Source organism: Mus caroli, chromosome 6 (genome assembly GCF_900094665.2).
Source record: "Mus caroli chromosome 6, CAROLI_EIJ_v1.1, whole genome shotgun sequence".
NCBI classification, from domain to species: Eukaryota; Metazoa; Chordata; class Mammalia; order Rodentia; family Muridae; genus Mus; species Mus caroli.
Genome location: NC_034575.1, coordinates 141999177 through 142018232, shown reverse-complemented (window position 1 = coordinate 142018232; position 19056 = coordinate 141999177). Strand labels below are relative to the sequence as shown.

Genomic DNA, 19056 nt, shown 5'->3' with positions numbered 1-19056 from the left:
AAATAATTCTTCAACTTAGGGAAAAATGAAGAGATAACAACGACTCTTTCCTCTCTATCTGTTAAGGTGTGCATTTTAATTTTAATATTTTAATATACATAGAGAGGGTTTTAAGTACAAAGTAAATTAAAGATGTTGTGTTTGTCTGTTGAGTAATTGGACTACTGCATTCATTTGGAAATGCTATTTTTTTTCCAGCCTGTATTCAATATGACTGTTTTCCTCAATCGTGGCAGTGACTGATTTTTGTAGAAAATGACACAAAAATAAGGTGGCAGGATTTCATAAGTGGATCCATAGCATCCATGTTAAAAATCTAGATTAACAAAACCAAAAACCAAAAACACCATTTGCCTTTCAGAATTTACAACGCTACAATCTTTTCATTTTCCCTTGATTATTTTTTTTTTCATTTGTCCCTTTCAAATTTTGGATCAGGGCAGAATCCTTTCTATGTTTTAACTCACTGTTCTTTGTCAGGAATGAAGGATTCCATATGGGAGGTCTCCATCAAACCCTTCCCCTTAGAGCTCAGGGAATCTAGATGAAGAGGAGGCAGAAATAATGCAAGGGCAGTGGGGATGGAGAATTCCAGGAGGGCAATAATGCAAGGGCCAGTGGGGATGGAGAACCCCAGGAGAGCAATAATGCAAGGGCAGTGGGGATGGAGGATCCCAGGAGAGCAATAATGCAAGGGCAGTGGGGATGGAGGATCCCAGGAGAGCAANATAATGCAAGGGCAGTGGGGATGGAGGATCCCAGGAGAGCAATAATGCAAGGGCAGTGGGGATGGAGGATCCCAGGAGAGCAATAATGCAAGGGCCAGTGGGGATGGAGGATCCCAGGAGAGCAATAATGCAAGGGCCAGTGGGGATGGAGGATCCCAGGAGAGCAATAATGCAAGGGCAAGTGGAGATGGAGAACCCCAGGAGAACATGGTCTTCTGAGTCAAGTAGACAAGGCACACATGAGCTCCTAGAGACCAAGGCAGTGAGCACAGGACCCACATGGGCCGGCCATACCAGGGCCTCTGCATGTATGCTATAGCTTCTGTCTTAGTGTGTTATGGGACTCCTGACTGTAAGCACAAGTAGGCCTCTGACTCTTTTCCCTGCTCTTGGGAATCTTTTCTTCCTAGTTTGTCTTGTTCAACTTCAGTATGATTTCTTTTTAACTTCATCTTATTGTATTTTATTTTGTCGTTTCATTATCTCTTAGAAGCCCATTCTTTTTGAATGAAAAACAGAGAGGGAGTAGATCTGGAGTGGAGGAAGGTGGGAAGGAACTGGGAGGAGTAGAAGGAGGGAAAACGTATCTGCATATATGGTCTGAGAAAAAAATCGGTTTCCTTTTTTATTTTAAGATTTATTTATTTTTATGTGCATTGGTATTTTGGCCTACATATATGTCTGTATGGGGTGTTGGATCCCGTGGAACTGCCATGTGGGTGCTGGGAATTGAACTCAGCTCTTCTGGAAGAGCAGTCAGTGCTCTAAACCACTGAGCCATCTCTCCAGCCCTGTATCTATTTCCAATAAAAGGAAAAAAATGAGATAATACAATAAAAAATATATTTATACTTATTTTAAAAATAAAATTTCTGATGTTAAGGACCAAACTTCATTTTCTTATGTTCATTATACGGACAAATGAATGTATGTTATGCTATACCTTAGCAGGCCAACCTAACCTGTTTCATGCATGGATAGTCTTACAGACTTTCAATCAGCATGAATACCTGGGATACCACTGAGGAGACAGAAGTCTTACTTTGGGAATTCTAAATTGATTTATCAAAGCCAGACTGTGGAAGAAGGACTTGAGAATGGAGGACATGGTAGTGACCAGTTCCCTAAGCTGTTCATTCTAAGGTAGCTCATTCTTAGCGAGGCAGGGGCAGGAGGAAGACTCTTCTAGAACAGAGGCCTCCCTCCATCACCCTCTCCTGGCCCTGGGTCAGAGACACACACATCAGAAACTGTTAGGTAACATCCTTACATATAACAAGTGCCATCTATATATCACTCATTCAGGACACAGTCAAAGGAGAATAAAGAAGACAGAGAGACGTAGTTAATTTAAGAATGAGCCGAATTGTTCAAGTATTTTCCTGTGAACAAGGTTTTGTTCTCACGTCTGCCTCGATTAGTTACCCTAAAGAAGTAGTGTAAAGCTGGCTCCAGTGGTGTTTCTCTAATCCAGCACTGAGGCTGGAGGACTGGATCAAGTTGATGCTGCACCTACAATACACTATGTAGTAAGATTCTCTCACCCCAAAACACAGAGAAATACACATAATAAAATGTACAGCAGCCAGGCAGTGGTGGCGCACGCCTTTAATCCCAGCACTCCGGAGGTGGAGGCAGGTGGATTTCTGAGTTCAAGGCCAGCCTGGTCTACAGAGTAAGTTCCAGGACAGCCAGGGCTATACAGAGAAACCCTGTCTTGAAAAACCAAAACCAAACCAAACCCAACGCAACCCAACCCAACCCAACCCAACCCAACCCAACCCAACCCAACCCAAACCAAAAATGTACAGCACAGTCACCCCTCCATCCTGCCACTCACACTGGGAAGATTTTGAGTCACATTTGCTAAAATAGTGTGTAGAGAGCTAATGATGAGAACCCGGAGCAATGCTGATAGGGAAAGGGCTGTTGTTAGCTCTTTTGCTGGCTTCTAAGTAAACTTTCAGAACAGTATGTTCCCCGAATCTCTTAGCAGGTTAACTATTTCTTAAGTAGAATGCTGGTAGCCATGAAACCCTTTTAAAGGTGTGGCCACAAATGAATAGCTTCTCTTCTGGTGGTTAACGTGAATTCTTCACACAACAGAAGTATTTTGACTTTTCCCACCAGAGGGACTGCCACATGTCCCTGTGCATGCTCATTGTCTGACACCACCCAGATCTTACCTGTGTCACAAGGAGAAAGGATTGTCTGTGTTGAGTGAAACAATATTTTTCATAAATTCATCCAGTATAAATTCAGCATAAACTTCAATTTGTCTTACATTGTTAATTGATTTTTCGTTTCGTTTTGGTTTTTTGTTTGTTTGTTTGTTTTTGTTTTGTTTTTCGAGGCAGGGTTTCTCTGTGTAGCCCTGGCTGTCCTGGAACTCACTCTGTAGACCAGGCTGGCCTTGAACTCAGAAATTCTCCTGCCTCTGCCTCCCGAGTGCTGGGACTAAACGCGTGCACGCCATCATGCCCGGTTTAATTAATTTTTAAAATTAAACGATTTTTAAATGTAAATGATTTTGGTAGACAGCAATTCTACCTTAAGAGTGGGCACCAGAGAATATATGATATGAATCTATGAGAATATGATGAAGGGAAGCCTTCAGAAATCATCCATAAGGAGAGGGCAACACCAGGAGAAGAATTTGTTGCCATCATGATACAAGAACGAGATTGGTCAACCATTTTAACAGTTGTAATAAATAACTATCTTAAAGCTAGTTACACTTTCATTTGTTAAGTTTGTGTACCATGTCTGGTGTGTGTGTGTGTGTGTGTGTGTGTGTGTCACAGCATGTCACAGCAGAGGTCAGACAACAACTAGTGGGAACTGGTTCTCTCTTCCCATCATGTGAGTCCCAAGGATTGGACTCTGTCAGGTTTGACAGCAATAACTAAGACCTCTTGCCTGCCCGAGTAAACAGCCTTTTGAACAAGACATTTGTGAGGATTGGCTGGCGTTTTCTGCCTCCATCTTTGTCTAAAATGTGAGTATTCTCTTAAGATTGTCACATACTCACTTCTATTGTGAAAATTTCTCTAATTATGAGTAGGCGTCCACCAATCATGATGTCAATTTTAATAGGATAGTGTCAGCTATATAACTAGTTGAGTATCTTCACTTGTTCAAATAATTGACAAAGTATTATAGGTTTATTTAACATGCATTATGTGATAGTCATAAAACACTTAGGCACATTAACATTTAGAACAAAATAACAATGTACTTAAATTAATATAGTTAATTTTAAACATTGGATTAACTGAGTTAACACCATTGCAAAAGGCACTTAAAGAGAAGATTTTGACTAAATATTTGGGATGTGTTTTTCTTATTCATCTGACATTCTAGAATTGTGGAACTTCTACTTTGTCTCGAAGATTCAAATAAAATAAATCTTTTGAGAAATATTTGAAAGTACTCATTGTGAGCTGCTGGCAGATCATACTTGTAATGTCAACACGCAGGCTCTGAGGCAGGAGAATCATGAGTTCAAGAGCAGGCTGGGCCCCACAGTAACACGGGAGACCTATGAAGAAGAAGAAGGTGGAGGAGGAAGAGGAGGAAGAGGAGGAGGACCAAGAATGTGCACACTATTCAAATATTAAATACAGTTTTATTATAGAGACAAGAGTTTATAAATTAAATTTGAGTAGAAATTTCCTGAAAGCCTTTAGGGTCCCATACAACAGTGGTACCATCTCTGGGCCTCTGTTCAGCTCTATGTTTTGGATGGTTGCTTCCTCTTTCTGCGGACACAAGTGACCTGGGTACTGGACTCCTTATCAGCTGTACAGTTTCCTCTTCCCTGTGCACACGTGTGAACACTGGCAGAGCTAGTGGTGTAGGCAGAGGCTCATGCCTACACTGTGTAACATAATCGTGCTAACCTACCCAAGCAAAGCTCCTTATGGTCTTAAAACTCTTAGTTCTGACTCTCATGATAGGGTGGCCATTTTTTTTAAGGGAACACATTTTTCTTCCTGCTTTCTAATCTGTCTCAACTCTTAAGATGACTGTGCAAAAGTAAATATATATAATTTTAAAGTAAGCATGTGCGCGTGTGTGTGTGTGTGTGTGTGTCCCAAACTCATGGTCACTCCTGGCTTTTACATGGGATTTTGAACTCAGCTCCTCCTGTTTTCACAGCAAGAGTCTTGCACACTGAGACTACTCCCCAAACCAAATAATTAGCTTCAGATCTGAATCTGATATTCAAACCAACTTGCAATTTCTCATATGTTATTTGTGTTTATCTGACATCAGTATGCTTCTGACGTATGCATATATTACATGGCTATGCCAACCAAACAGAAGGTAGGAAGGCCTTTTCATATAGTAGATTTGGTTATCAAAACATGCTCTTACCTGTGCTGACCTTCAGGATTACAGCATCAAAGAACAGCCAGCGGTAGATGCTGTAGTGAGACAGCAGCTGGGACCATGTGCTCACAGCATCTCACCTTATGGCAGTCATCTTCAGTTCTAGCTTTACGCTGCCACCATGTCTCCTCTTTCGTCCCTACTCCCATAATCCCCTTTACCATACTCTTTCTCTTGCTTCAGTATCCCCTCTTGAGACAAGACAAAACGGTACTCACTAGTTAGGAAAAAAAAAGATGAAATATTTTAAAATATATATAACCCTAGAGTTCCTATGGACATCATAAGTAGGAAAAGAAAATTTTATTTTATATATATTATCCATCAGAGTGCATTAGAGGATGGGTCTCTTAAGGGATTAAAAATAGATATTTATGATAAATGCCAGGACTCTCTCATTTTTATATGTAGAAGTAGTTGGCGTTGTAATAAAAAATAACTTGAGGCTAATGGCATAAAAAAATAATGAGTAATGTCCTTCCCCTTCCCCAACTGCTGAAATGAGAACCAAGTCATTTTGACACATCCCTGGTAACAGCTTTCAGGGTGGGTCTTAACTCCATGTTTTGTTAGTGTCTTAACTCCATAGTGACATGCTCAAATCCTACTCCGCTTTGAGCGTGTGTGTGTGTGTGTGTGTGTGTGTGTGTGTGTGTGTGTGTGTGTATGTTTCTAGATCTCTCCTGAATGCTGGGTCTGATGATTAAGTTATTTTCAACTTTGTCCCCAAATTTCTTAGCTCCAAATAAAGCGTAAATACTCCAGAGGGAGCAAAGCAATCAGAGATTTTCACTCAGAATATGCGTATGGTGTGTCATTGTGTATGTCTGAAAAAGTAAACTTACTGTCTGCCTGTCGCCAGGATAAAAAAAACGTAGGACCTAATCAAACTGCGGTGGGGTCAACCCTTGTGGTTTTAAAGGCCCTTAATGTTATCCAGCTGCGAAATAAAAGGGACTGGGAGGGGGAAGGTGGAAGGAGTAGAGGGGGTTGCTGGGGTGGGGGGAGCCTGTGGAAAAGCACAGAGAGTCTGGCTTTTATTTTTATTTTTTTTTAAGTGAGTTCAGTGCCAGCCTGGACATTGGGTGTGCGGACTATTGAGGCATTGTCTCTCCCATTTCCAGAGTAGCCCCCAGTTAATCACTTCGGCTTTGAAGGGAATTTCCTCGTGGAATTCTCCACAGAAAATCTAATCAACTGACCTGCCCTCTCAACAATGGACGGCTTTTTTTCCCTCTCTCTCCCTTATTGGGGCGGGCTCTGTAATGTAGCCTTTTGTGCACAATGAACCCTCCCAGTAGGAGTGGAGAGCGTGTGTGTGTGGAGTGACTGTGTGTGGAGAAAGCATACTATCTTGTGTTGGTGAGTGTGTGCTTACTCCGTAGCCAGATGCTGCCTTGCGTGGGGACAGCCACCATCCCCGTGTGCCTCTGTAGGTGCCTCTGTCATTCCATGTCAAAGGGACCTTACCTGATTACCTTCCTCGCCTGCCAGATTTTTATCTAGATAATTGGAACTGCTTTGGAGGCAGTGCCTTGCCAGCCAGCTTAGGATTTGGAGAGCCAGAGTTTGCCCAGCTTATCTGTGCCTGCCTGGACAGAGGAAATTAAAGAGCCCCAGGGCTGGGGGGCACACCCGCTCTGTCCAGCCTGAGCTCCCCAGTCAGAAGGAGCAGGACAGTGGACTGGTCAGGCCATCTTCTGGTTGGGGTTTGAGATTTTCCTGCGGTCCTGCTCGCTGTGTCTGGCATGCAGATACCTGCTCTCCTCCACGCCTGGTTTCTGGAGTTTGAAGCTGCAGAAACTTTGCCTGGGTTGCCAGGACATTCAGAGTACTTTGTGGAAAGCAAGCTAGCACTGAGCCGGACAGAGTGAGTGACAGCCTGTTTACAGGTTTCCTTGAAGGGGCCTCTGCTATATTTCAATCTGTCAAAGTTGCTTTTCTTCCCTTAGAACAATGCCTGATTGTTGTGTGTGAGTGAGTGTGTGTGTGTGTGTGTGTGTGTGCGTGCGCGCGCGCACGAGCACACCCATGCCTGTGTGTTTCCCTGTGCGCTTGGAGAGTCGGGGAGAGGGGGTGAGAGGAATAACAATTCTTTGTGTAAAAATGCTGTGACTAATGTGTAATCATTTTGCTTAATTAGTTAATGCTCACAGTTTGATTGGGGCTCCGTTATGACAAAGTTATTTTTTAATCAGCCCCAAATGTATTTTGCACAATGATACTGGTGGTGGTGGTGGTGGTGTGTGTGTGTGCGCGTGTGCGTGTGTGCGAGTGTGTGTGTGTGTGTGTGTGTGTGTGTGTTGACTTTTATTATTTAGAGGAGAGAGAGAGAGCATGGGAGACTAGTTGACTTCTACCATTCAGGGATGTCCAGGAGAGAGAATTCAGAGGAAAGAACTGGTGCCCGGAGGTTGTCTAATGCCTAGCAGTCAGAGTGTGCGGCTGTGCAGAGGGGGAGTAGCCAGACCGCTGCTGGAAGTGTACTACCCCTTTAAGAGAATGGTCAAGGAGTCCTAGGAGAGAGAGAGAGAGAGAGAGAGAGAGAGAGAGAGAGAGAGAGAGAGAGACAGAGAGACAGAGACAGGGGAGAGGGAGAGGGAGAGGGAGAGGCAGAAAGNGAGAGAGAGAGAGAGAGAGAGAGAGAGAGAGAGAGAGAGAAGGGGAAGGGGGAGAGGGAGAGGGAGAGGGAGAGGCAGAAAGGGAGAGGGGGAGAGAGAGTGAGAAGAGACAGAAAGAGAATCCATTGGTTTAGAAGGTTTGGACTGACTTGACAGGTTCAGTTGGAGCCAGCCGATCATAGGTGGCCGCTGTGACAAAGGGAAACTGTGCTTTTCCAGCATGCTTACTGACCCTGATTTACCTCAGGAGTTTGAAAGGTGAGTACTGTTTGGTTTTTTTCCCCCCCTAATATACTGAAAGTGCAAACTCTTCCATTTCACAGTAGTCTGTGAATCCACTGGAAGATGCCTCCCCCAGATTGTGTGCGTTAAAGCAGCTTTGAGCTCGGGTCTCTGCAGCCTTGGGAGCTGATTTCTGTTGTGGTTGCCCGGACCAAATTGAACTGATTTGCAAAGTCTCCTCCGAGCTTACTGCTAATGTTTTTAGGTTGCGTTGGATCACAGGCAGGAAATTAAATGAACATTAAGCAGCTCTCTCTCTCCTAGGTCGCCCCCCTTCCCCCCTGCTGCTCCCTTCCTCGGTTAGGCTCCCACTTTCTGCCTTCATTGATCCCCGCACACCTTTTGTAGACTGCTAGCATATTCAGGATCTCTGTCTCCTGTAATTTCTGAAGTGACACAAGGCTTCGGCAGTGGTTAAAGCGGAGGCTGTTAAATTCCTGTTTGATCCTTCTGCTAAACTTTGGAAACTGCTCGGGGAAAAGCAGGACCTTTTGTTGATATGGGAGAGCCCGGCTGTTGTTGTTGTTGTGTTGTTGTTGTTGTTGTTGTTTTCTGTCCCCAAAGAAAATTTAGCATCATAGTTAAATATTAGTAGATGATTCTCGAGGTATCTGAAGAGGGGAAGAAGGGGGCAAACAAGGCACCCCCTTTCTAAGTTTGGTGGCTACTTTTGTGCTCGCTGTCTTCACTGAATTTTGATAAACTCCACTCTCCGCTGTGCCCTGATGGGAGGGAGTTGAGTGTATCTTTAATTAGTTGTTCCTATTTAGAGGGGTGTGCAGTTCTCCTCCATTTGATGTTGCTGCAAGTAGCATGGGGGCTTTTAAAGAATTTTAGCCCTCCTCACGTCCCTGTAATTACACATTACAGTTTTTAACTTTGAGTTCTTATCCTCGTATAAGTTCATTTTTTTGAACTATAAATAGATTTTTGTTTGCCATTAAAAAGAACTCAAACTTCGTATTCTGTATGGTGAATTAAAAAAAAAAAAGCTAAAAAAAGCCAGGATGCAAGATCCCCAGGCTTTTTTTTTTTTTTCATTTCCATGCAAGCTATACCTTCTGTATAAACATTTGTCGTATCTGACTATGCAATGCAAGCTAGGTGCTAGACCAGCTGGTTAAAAATATGCTAAGTCAAGCTGTTCATCACTCAAATGCCTGAATTTGATATGAAAAGACGAAAAAAGAAAGGACAAAGATTAAAACATTTTAGAACTGAAGCCACGGGAGAGGAAAAGTGTGGAGAGGAAAATAAGCCTTGGATGTGGTCACATTTTAGAGAAGCCACTGTCTGTCCAGGGGAGAAAGTAGATGTGTAGTGTGCCTTGTCACCCTGCCTTTCTCCATCTGCCTCACCTCTGAAGTAAGAAGGGTGACCTAGCAGAACAGTGCTGAATTAATTTTTCCAAAGTATTGCATATTAACTCTTCTAACTAGTTAGCTTTCCTTTGCAACACAGTCTTGTTTCTATGCGGATGTGGAGCTTGTCCACATTGGAACATAGGATTGCCTAATGTGGCGACTTGATAATTGATCAGAGTAAGTTTCCCAACACGTACAGATGAACACATCAATGGTAATTTTCCTTAATTCTAATCATATTATTATTACTATTATTATTATTATTACTATTACTATTATTATTATTTATTTGCAAATAAAACTCTGTCTGATTTGTAACCTGTTAGCAGATTGTCCTTATAAAGAGGCAGTTATGTGGTTGTGTATTAACAGGCGCAGTCTATTTCTCCACATAGGCAGGCTGCCTGCTGGGAACTTTATTTGTATTTTTTTTTCAATTATCTCTTTTTTAAGCCAAACTTTTCCCTTTAATTCCCTAATGCTCAAATCTCCTAACCTTGTTTTGTTTCCCCTTCTGCTAAGGTTTTTATGTTCTTTCTGCATTATCCAGGGGCATGCATTTTTAGCTGGATAATTAAATAAACCAGTGATAATCAGCTAGTTTGTTCAGATGTGCATCCCGTGTGGAAAAGTAGTAGTTAAAATAGTTTTGAAAAATATCATACAATATAATATTTTTAATAATTTACCATGAGGTTGAAATTGGCAATACTTACCAGCAAATCATGACAGTTTGTTTCCACTGCCTCTCCCCATTTGTCTATTGTCACTTAAACAGATATATCATGCAGATAGATACAGTATCGACTACTGAAACTCTCTAAAGAGAGACTATGTAACGGTGCTAACATATAAAAATAATCAGAGTGAGGCTTGCTTTTTTATTCCTTCTCAGTTATTTGCAAATTTTGTTGAATAAGTAGATCATCTCTATTGACTTAAATTATATTCTATTTGCTCACCTGATAATCAAAGAGGTTTTCATTCAAACTCATTTAGACTTTGAAAAGAATTCCTAATGTCTTTATGAATGGGAAATTAGGTGTAGTGAGCAGAAGTTGCTCAGAGCTCAGGCACCATTAGAGTCTTAAGTGACTCATACTGCTAATGTCACTGGTAGAGTATAGACATCTTCTCTTATTTATTTATTATCTTTTTTTTTTATAATAATCCGTCTATTTGAAACTTAAAAGAAATGTTGAGAACTTCCAGAGCAGCTCGAGGCTTTGGATTTAGGCGGATGAGTGTCAGAGATCCCAGCTACAGAAGGGGGCAGACTCAGCAGCTCAGGCTGGTAGTAAACAGTTGGGAAATAGCTAAGGTAACAGTTTCATTGTCTGTGAGGACTGTCAAGAGGTAGTGGCGATGGATTTCAGAACTAGAAAGCTTGAACTTCCCACTTCTGCTGCTCTGCAGTTTCCTGCAGGGCTGACTGGCTACTGAAGGATGCTTCTCAGGTGGGGGATGAACAGGCAGTGCACGCCCCAGAGGATGGTTAGTAAAACAAACCTCCCTGTCTCAAAATTCACATGAACCTCAAATGGCAGCATGGTCTAAGTATCGGAACTAGCATGGCTACCTCTCCCGAGAGGTCTTGGAGGGGTCTTGGTCTTTCCATTTAACTGAGAGTTAAAGAATAAAATATAGTGATTTCAGTTTGTTTTTTTTTTTTAAATTCGAGAACATCATCTGTGTCCTAATATTTAAATATGTAAAATGTTTGTTTTATACCATGGTGTGGCTCTCCTGCTGCTGAAGGAGAAATAACCATATCTGACATTCTATCACTGACACAGCTGTCAGCTTCTTTGAATTGTGTTCATCTTATTTCTAATATGATCATTTCATGACTAAGCTCCTTGTAACCGTCTTCAGTGACTGAACGGTAAAATTTCATTTAAGGAAATAAAAGACTTATAAGTACATAGATTTTAAAAAGTCTGCTCACACCCAGGAAGGAAAAGAAAAGTTAGGGCTGAAGAAGGCAGCATGCTAAGCCCAGAGCCTCGTGGAGTTGCATGCTTTTCTCAAAATGGGTTCTGACAGCAGTCTGTTTCCAAATGTTGAAGGGAACGCTGGAGGGTCTAGACATGATGAAAAAAAAAAAAAAGTCCACTCAATTGGGCACCTTCCATTCCTGTCAGACGTCTTTATGGTCAACCCTGTGAAGAGAATCATCTTTATCTCATTAGAAAACTCTCAACTGTTATTCTGAAGCAGGGAGCACCCTTTTGGGTTTGTGAAAACCACTTTGCAGAACTGCCACAAGAAACTACTAGCCGTGGATAAGCATATCCCTCTCGAGATTGATATTTTAGCGTTAGCCGATCCTCCCAATAAGATATCTTTTCCACCTTGGTATTTATTCAGTGTAGTTGGAGATTTTTTTTTTTTTTAAGAATCCATTATGCTCCTAAGGACAAAGTGCATTCATGGTGCCAGGTAATGTCTAGATGGGGATTTTTAAAAAGGTCCCTAGCTCCTTTCCTTCCTGGCAACTTAAGCCTAACTGTCTGTTTTCAGTGTGTCCCAGTACCTACTTCCGTCATTTTATTTAGCTTTTACTTACTACTACTTCCTGGAGGAAAGCAGGCTCATCAATCACAGCAGATTGTAATCCCCATCTCCATAATTTGCCAGGTACCTTAGCTGGTACCTTGCTCTGGAATGCAGCTCGCACGAAGGCATGCTTTAAACACATTCTGTCTGAAGACTTGGCAGGAGTCTGCCTGATGATCAGGAGCAGTGCAGGGTTAAATGCCGGGTGAGGGGACAGCAGGTGGGAGAGGGAAAGGTGTGTTGCTGTTGATGGCAGGTTGATCCATTTGTCTGCGCCTCAAATACCAGAAGTCGTAGGGAAGTGCGCTGTCTGTTCTTGGAAAGCTTGTAACCGAGATTTGCATGAGCATCCTAGATTAGAGGCAGATGCAAAAACCTGTCTGGTTTTGAGCATCTCACCCTTCCTAGAGTTGGGATCTGTGCCACATGCATTTCGTTCAGGACACACTCACAGAGCAATATCCCCAGGGATGTCTCCTCATTTTTCTTGTCTTCTCTTCCCGATTCCATCCTTCAGCCACCTAAGGTGTATATTGTGTCACACAGGGGTGGGCTGGGTTCTGAACACCACCCCATCGTAGAAGACTTTAAAAGGTGTAACTGGTGGGTGCTGTTTACTTTGTGAGTTTATTTGTCTGTATCTTAGTGAGGTTAACCAATACCATGGGCCATAAAAGGACCCAAGGCAAGCTCTCAGCTCTTCTCCTGTGCTAGCTAACTCAGGGCGTTCCATCTCTGAGACAGGGGATGGCAGTCATCTTAAGAGATGCTCAGTGATGTGTAAACGTTTAAGTTGTGTGCTTCTTAGTCGATGGGTAAGAAATTTATGAAGATTTTTCAAAGCCTCCCCTTACTTCTGTTCTCGATGACTTTGCCCCTTGTGGTGGCACCCTCAGCCACGTAGCATGTAAAATTCAAAGGCTGTGCAGATGAAACAGATCAAGAGGTGTTGCTAGAGGAAGGAGAGAGAAAAGAAAGAAAACCACTACAGACCAATGCTCAGTGTCTATTTAGGTTTGCATCTGGAGAACGCCTTCTGTTCCTTCGTGTGGAATCAGGGCCCTTTTCCCCTGTCTGACTCTGGGTTCTGCCCTGCAGTCTGGAAGCTGTTTTGCCCTTTCCCTAGTGCCGTCTCCCCTTCTCCTGACTTGCTGAGAGTTCCCCATCTCCTCTGGAGATCCTGTGGCTGGCGTATGGTGCTGCTTGTCCAATAGGGGGGTGTGCGTTTCTCCACATCAGTGTCCTTTTCTCTTGGAGGCTGACGGGGAAACCTCAGCAACACTGCCAGCCTTTGCCAGCCTGAGGAGTCGCAGCCTCCAACTTGCTCCCAGCTCTTGCGCCTGCTTTGTGGCATTGTATTCTGCACATTGGGCTGCCGGGAAGGACCAGACCGAGGCAAGATTTAGAAGGATTCTGGTGAGAACTGTTTCAGAGGGATATGGCATTTTAAAAGAATTGTAGTAAACAAACAGAATTGCAGAGTCAACAAAGATAATTAGCATAAACAATGTCGTTTTAGGACAGGTGGTTTAAAAAAACAAACAAAACAAAAAAACCCAAATATGAACCCAATTTGAATTCTGCCAATTTGGAACCATTGAACCTCACTCTGCACCTCAGGGGTACTACCCAGGTTTGTTGATAAACTTGTTAAGATGCATCTTTTCTGTTTCCTTTTGTATCATTTTTTCCGGTCATTGTGCCCTTTTGTCAACCAGCTTGAAAGTAATTAATCTATTACAAGGTAGTTTAAGGACCTTTATATTCATAAAACATGACAGAAGCAAAAGGAAAACCAAATGCCTCTGGGTGTTTATGGACAGTTCAGGTCAGTCGTGGAGCCTGCAGTGAGTTCCGGCTGGGGCTTGACTCCTGCCTCCTGAATCTCCAAACCTCTCTCTTTCTCTCTTTGATCTAAGTATCATTTGGAGAATTCAGCTCTGCTGTGATATTGATACATTTGTCATTGTCTCGTTATTCTGAGTTGTTGCTACTCTTCTCTGGCTCGTCAGTGGTGCGTGCATGTGTTTCTCCAGGCTGCTTTCCTCTGTAACTTGGGGAAGGGGCATGGCAGGGACTCCAGGGATCGAGTACTATGGGACTGCTCGTCAGCGCGAGCCTCATTGTCTAACCCCACTATGCTGTCACTATGAATTCCACTCTGCAGTTGTTCAGGCTTATTACTAAATGACGTTTTTCGTAATGCCTCGCATGGAAATGTTTTGACTTAAATGAAATGTGGAGTGTGGGTGAACGAAAAGCTGTTTATTTTTCCTGCGTTAAGGATGAAAAGTTCTTTATCGGAGTTAAGAGATTTTCTTCCCTCCCCTCTCACGTTCTCTTGGAGAAGGAAGACCTGGGGTTCCAAACGTGCTTCTCTGGTAGTCCGGTGGCCCTTCTCTCGGAAGCTAAACTAGGAACATTTGTGAATGAGTTTTAGTTTCTTGGAGTTATAAAAACGTGTGTAAACTAGTAAATCGTGTCTCATTCATGTGCTGTGGAGATTTCTCATACTTTATGGACAAAAATAATTTGGCTACTAACGAATTAGGGCTACCTGCCAGTCTCCTTTCGTACTGTAGGTAAGAGGAGCGCTAGGAAGAAGAGCTGCTGGCAGCCATCCGGGGAAACTTTCACGTGTGGTCGTGTTTCTATTTCTGCCCTTCACATCTCTGAAAGAATGTGTGTTTTAGAAAAGAAAATGTTCAAACACGGCAGACACGCTCCTTTTTTCGCAGGCATGTGTAGAGCCACCGGCTCCCTCTCCCCACAGAGGTACCTGGGTGCCTTACGTACCTCACCTGCTCATCTCTGTCTTCCCTATCACACTGAGACCCCCGAGTCAGATACCCTCAGAATAGATACACAGGATGACGTGAACTTGAGGACAGAGAGTATTCTCTAAAAGCCTCTTGCACCAGAAGGTGTGACGTTGGCAGGGTGGGAGAGACAGGTCAGCTAGAGCTGTGAGCAGTTGGGGGGTTTGAGGTCATGAGGCTGTGCCTTCTCATCTGGGACTTCAGGAACATGGCTAAGAAAAGACATGAAAGGGTTAACCTGCTTTGTCTGTCTTTTAAATATATATTTTTTTATTTTAAAATATTTGTATTTTTATTTCCAAAGCCAGAGGGAAAGGAGACAGACAAGAAAATTGTGTTTTATTGGTACATCTTTTATTGAAATTTATTTCAGAATTAGTAGTCAGTGTGGACTTATTGGGGAGTGACCAACGGGATGCTAAGCTCTCTGAGAACCACTCTGTGACTTTTGCATATGGTCTGTTGAAATCTCATTTTAATAATAACAGTTATTATTATTATTATCATTATCTAGATATGTGATGAAAGGGATCCAAATGGGAGAAAAAGCGCCCACTGTGGAAATGGCAGGTTTTACAAGCAAGCAGGAGTGACAAGGGGCTACCTTGTGGCACTGAGCCTTCATCCCCCTACTGATACCGATCCCATGGCAAAGTTCTAGATCATGCTGGCTCTAATTGTGGAGCTGAAACAATTGTTTGTTTGCTACAATTCTTCCTCTCCTGTATTTACCCTGCGCCAGAGTCTGTTGGGCAAGAGTCTACAAAGTCCATGACTGTCTCTTCATTTTTTTCCTCACTCCTGTCCCTGTACCCCTCTCTTGTTTTGTTTTCCCTTTTAGAATATTTGCTATTGTGTTTCATAATATGTTTGAAAAGGGATTGCAAGAAGCTGTCACCTAGTCGAGGTTAGCAACTCAGCTTGCCTTTCATCTCAGTTCTGCGCTCTGGTCTCCTTAAGCTGCTCCTGTTATCTAGTAGAGGGAGGAATGGACCTGTGGTCAAACTCTTCTAGCTCTGTTAACCCAGGGACTCAACTGCAATCCTGTGTTAGTCAGAACTGAGCATACAGAGTCTGACTGTCTCCCTGGCAGCATCACCACATGAAAGAAACTTGAATAGGCAAAGTGCCGATCGCCAGAACACCTGGGAATGGATAAGCGGTGATGAAATGAGTTTTGTTTAAAGAGTGAAACTCCCATTTTCCTCATTTCCTAATCAGAACTAAACTTGTGAATTGTTTCTAGATTCTGGAGGACTGTGGGATATGTGTCTTGGTAGAGTATTGTTTTAAAAAACTTAGAATTACTGGAAAAATAAAACGGATTTGATTTGACCGATAAACAGTTTAAGAACATTTAACATTTTACAAGCATTCCTCTAGAGAAATAGAAACGGAGCCAAAGGCACAGAGGGAAGTTTAGAGAATTGTATGATGAAACACAGTATTTATAACTTTATGAGTAGATTAAAAAATATTTAGAAGTGACTAGGAGTGAAAGGGTGATTTGGGGAAATACCGTAATTATTCCCATATACCAAGCGTGGAATTAAGAGAAGCCTTTAAACTTACTAGGCAGTTGACAGCTTGAACAAGTCCCCCTCAGTTGTGATGCAGCAGTTTGGGGAAGATTACCCTAAGAGGAAGGACTCCTTCCTAGAATACAAATAAGACTGATTCTGTCTCTCCCACAGTGGAGGGTCTCAGGGCTGGTACACCCCAGACACAGACTGTCACTCGAGTTTAAAAAACCCGAGGCGGTGCTGTGGGGCGTAGGGAGTGGGCATTTGAAACTGCATTGGGAGGGAGGATTGAGGCATGCTTCTATGACATTTGGGGACAGTTGATATTTCCTGTTCAGATAATAGGAAAGTTAAAGATAGAGGCTTGGTGTATACATAACAGTATTTTGTCAATTTTAAGGTATCCTCCCCCTCCAAAATGTAGAAGCCTTTCCTCTAGTTCGGCAAAAAATTTCCTTTTTTCTCTCCTTGCTGATATTTGGTATATAGTGTAGGAGACTGAGAGGTGACATTTTGAAGTTCCCGTTTCTCTTAAACCAAGGCCTCCTGGATCCTTTAATGTGGAATCGAGCATTAGGTTAAGCTCTCTCAAAAATCTCTCCACTCCAAAATTTTGTCACTTAGAAAAACATTTGAAAGATTCCCAGCTCCTGACACTAGTGGCCAACATCCTTACATTTATTCTCTTGTTTGGAGATGAAGTATGTGTCACAGCTAGCCTTTTGCTGTGTGGAGTCACTATGGTTGACTTGTCAGTTAGACGCCATTGTACAGATGCAAGTCGCCATGATATATCTCATCTAAGTGCCATGTATAGTTCTTTAGAGTGGAGTGACAGTTATCTTTATGAATTACATCAAATAGGTAAAAACATTAAATTCATATTTTATATGCATAAAACTCTCAAGCGCTTTAGGTCACTCATTCCTGCCAACTACAATTGTCATAATGATATATAGTACACGTGTGGCAAGCAAAAGAAAACATGTCGAGGGATGTTGTGAAGACACAGGCCTGGATGCCGACAGTATATTCATAAAATAAAAGAATCAATAATAAGATTAGATAGTCACACAGAGATACGGGCAGTGTAGGTCTTTTTGTACGAATAAATCAAACACTGAGCTGTAAGGGAGCAAGACTGAGGAAGATGAAGAACAAGGAACTAGAGTGGGAACTTAAAGTGTTCCTCCAACTGAGTACAAGAGCACTGAGCTAGACTAGCCAACCGCACAGGCTAGCCAAGAGCACAGGTTAGCCAACAGCATGTGCATCACTTGGTGCTCAGGGATGTTAGGAAGAGGAATGGTAAAATCCCATGACACGGAGGGTTCTAACAACTGAAGGAGGAGGGATCATGAAGTTGTTCCATCTAAGAGGATGAGATTTCCATATTGTTAATAATTTGCATTTGGCACATTGCATGCTGGTTGATTAAAAACACCATTTGAAGGGGAAACTGTGTAGTTCTACCATTAGAGACATAATCTTTGATATCTAGCTAGGGGGCCTTTTGCGTTATTTCTACCTTAAGAATATGTTGTTGATCCTGAAAACATGAAACAAATTAAGTTTTAAACATAGAGTCATATATTTCAGATGATGCAACAATCATCCATCAACAAATTATTTCTTTGCTTAGTGGTCACAATGCTTTCTATGCTGTTTTGCATTTAGGAAAATATGAGTGTTGGTCTCTCATTCCCTTTGTGAAGATGTAAAAGTTATTAGAAAGCCAACTTAGAAAGAAACCTATGAAACCAAAACTACATTTAGCCCTATGAGCAAAGAAAAATGTGCAAATACCCTCCTGTTAAAGCAGGGAGAACTCTGTGTGGGGCACTGATGGTCTGCTTGCTGCTGATGCAACTGATGGCCTAGCATTTAGCTATAGACAAGGTTGGCATATGTTCCTGTTTCTAAATGAGGAATTAAGACGTTGAGTTGCACGAAGCCTTCAATCCCCAGGGTTTCAGCACCTATGAAATGGACTTTAAAACCACTACAAAAGTATCTGCCCTGCCTTCTAAAGACTCTTGCTTACACTGACAAAGCTTCAGGGAAATGCTTGGGTGTTTCTAAATGCAGTCCATTGAATTCCTATTTTTAGAAGCGAGCTTACTATCTGGAATATGAGAAGTAATCCGGATGTTAATAAAATTCTTATCATTTGAGAAAGACAACTTTCAAAGTATCTTAAAACTACCTTTACATAAATGATTCCTGTAGGGAACTGGTTGGCTAATACCTCACCTTTACTGTCCATATAACTACCACTCTTGAAATACCTCTAACTACTGATTCCCAGTAACTTATATGTCCACCCCAGCACTATAAATTCGGTTATATCTGTTCACTACTTATAACTGGGCATCCTAAACACCCCTTGACTCATTTCATGTGTAGGAAATCTGATATGTTAATAGTTGCTTTTGTAACTTTTAGTATATCAAGTATATTTCCAAATTTCATATCGAACCAATCTTCAAGCTAGGTAAATTAAATTGTGTTTGCACACAAGTACAAGAACAGATGACTTTAAAGAAAAATTATTGAACAGTAACAAAAAACAGTGATGTTCAGTGAATGAAAGAAAATCTCACACACCAGTGCTGCTTAAATTAGTATTTATGTGAGTAGTTTAACATTGAGGAAATGTCAGATGACTTAGAGAAAGTCGTGTAGGTTCCATACGCTGTGGACGCTCACAGGAAAATCAGGAGGGAGAATTTCCTCCTTAGTTTTGAATGTGGAATAAAAAAAGT

At 42.1% G+C, this 19056-nt stretch overlaps 1 protein-coding gene across 11 annotated transcripts in view; it reads left to right on the top strand.

Moving 5' to 3' along the window:
* Positions 1-19056, top strand: part of Sox5 (SRY-box 5) — a 938356-nt gene that overhangs the window by 557514 nt on the left and 361786 nt on the right. Inside the window, exon 1 of one of the 11 annotated variants that reach the window (XM_029478839.1) lies at positions 6878-6993. The exons of 6 other annotated variants lie outside the window; for them this stretch is intronic. Coding sequence is in view for 3 of the 5 variants with exons in the window: in XM_021164260.1 (XP_021019919.1) it covers positions 7965-8002 (38 nt within the window). In the remaining 2 variants the exon portion in view is untranslated. Of the gene's footprint in view, positions 1-6877; positions 6994-7774; positions 8003-19056 lie in introns of those variants that run through there. 4 more of the 11 variants (XM_029478848.1, XM_021164260.1, XM_029478841.1 and 1 more) reach the window with 4 other exon arrangements.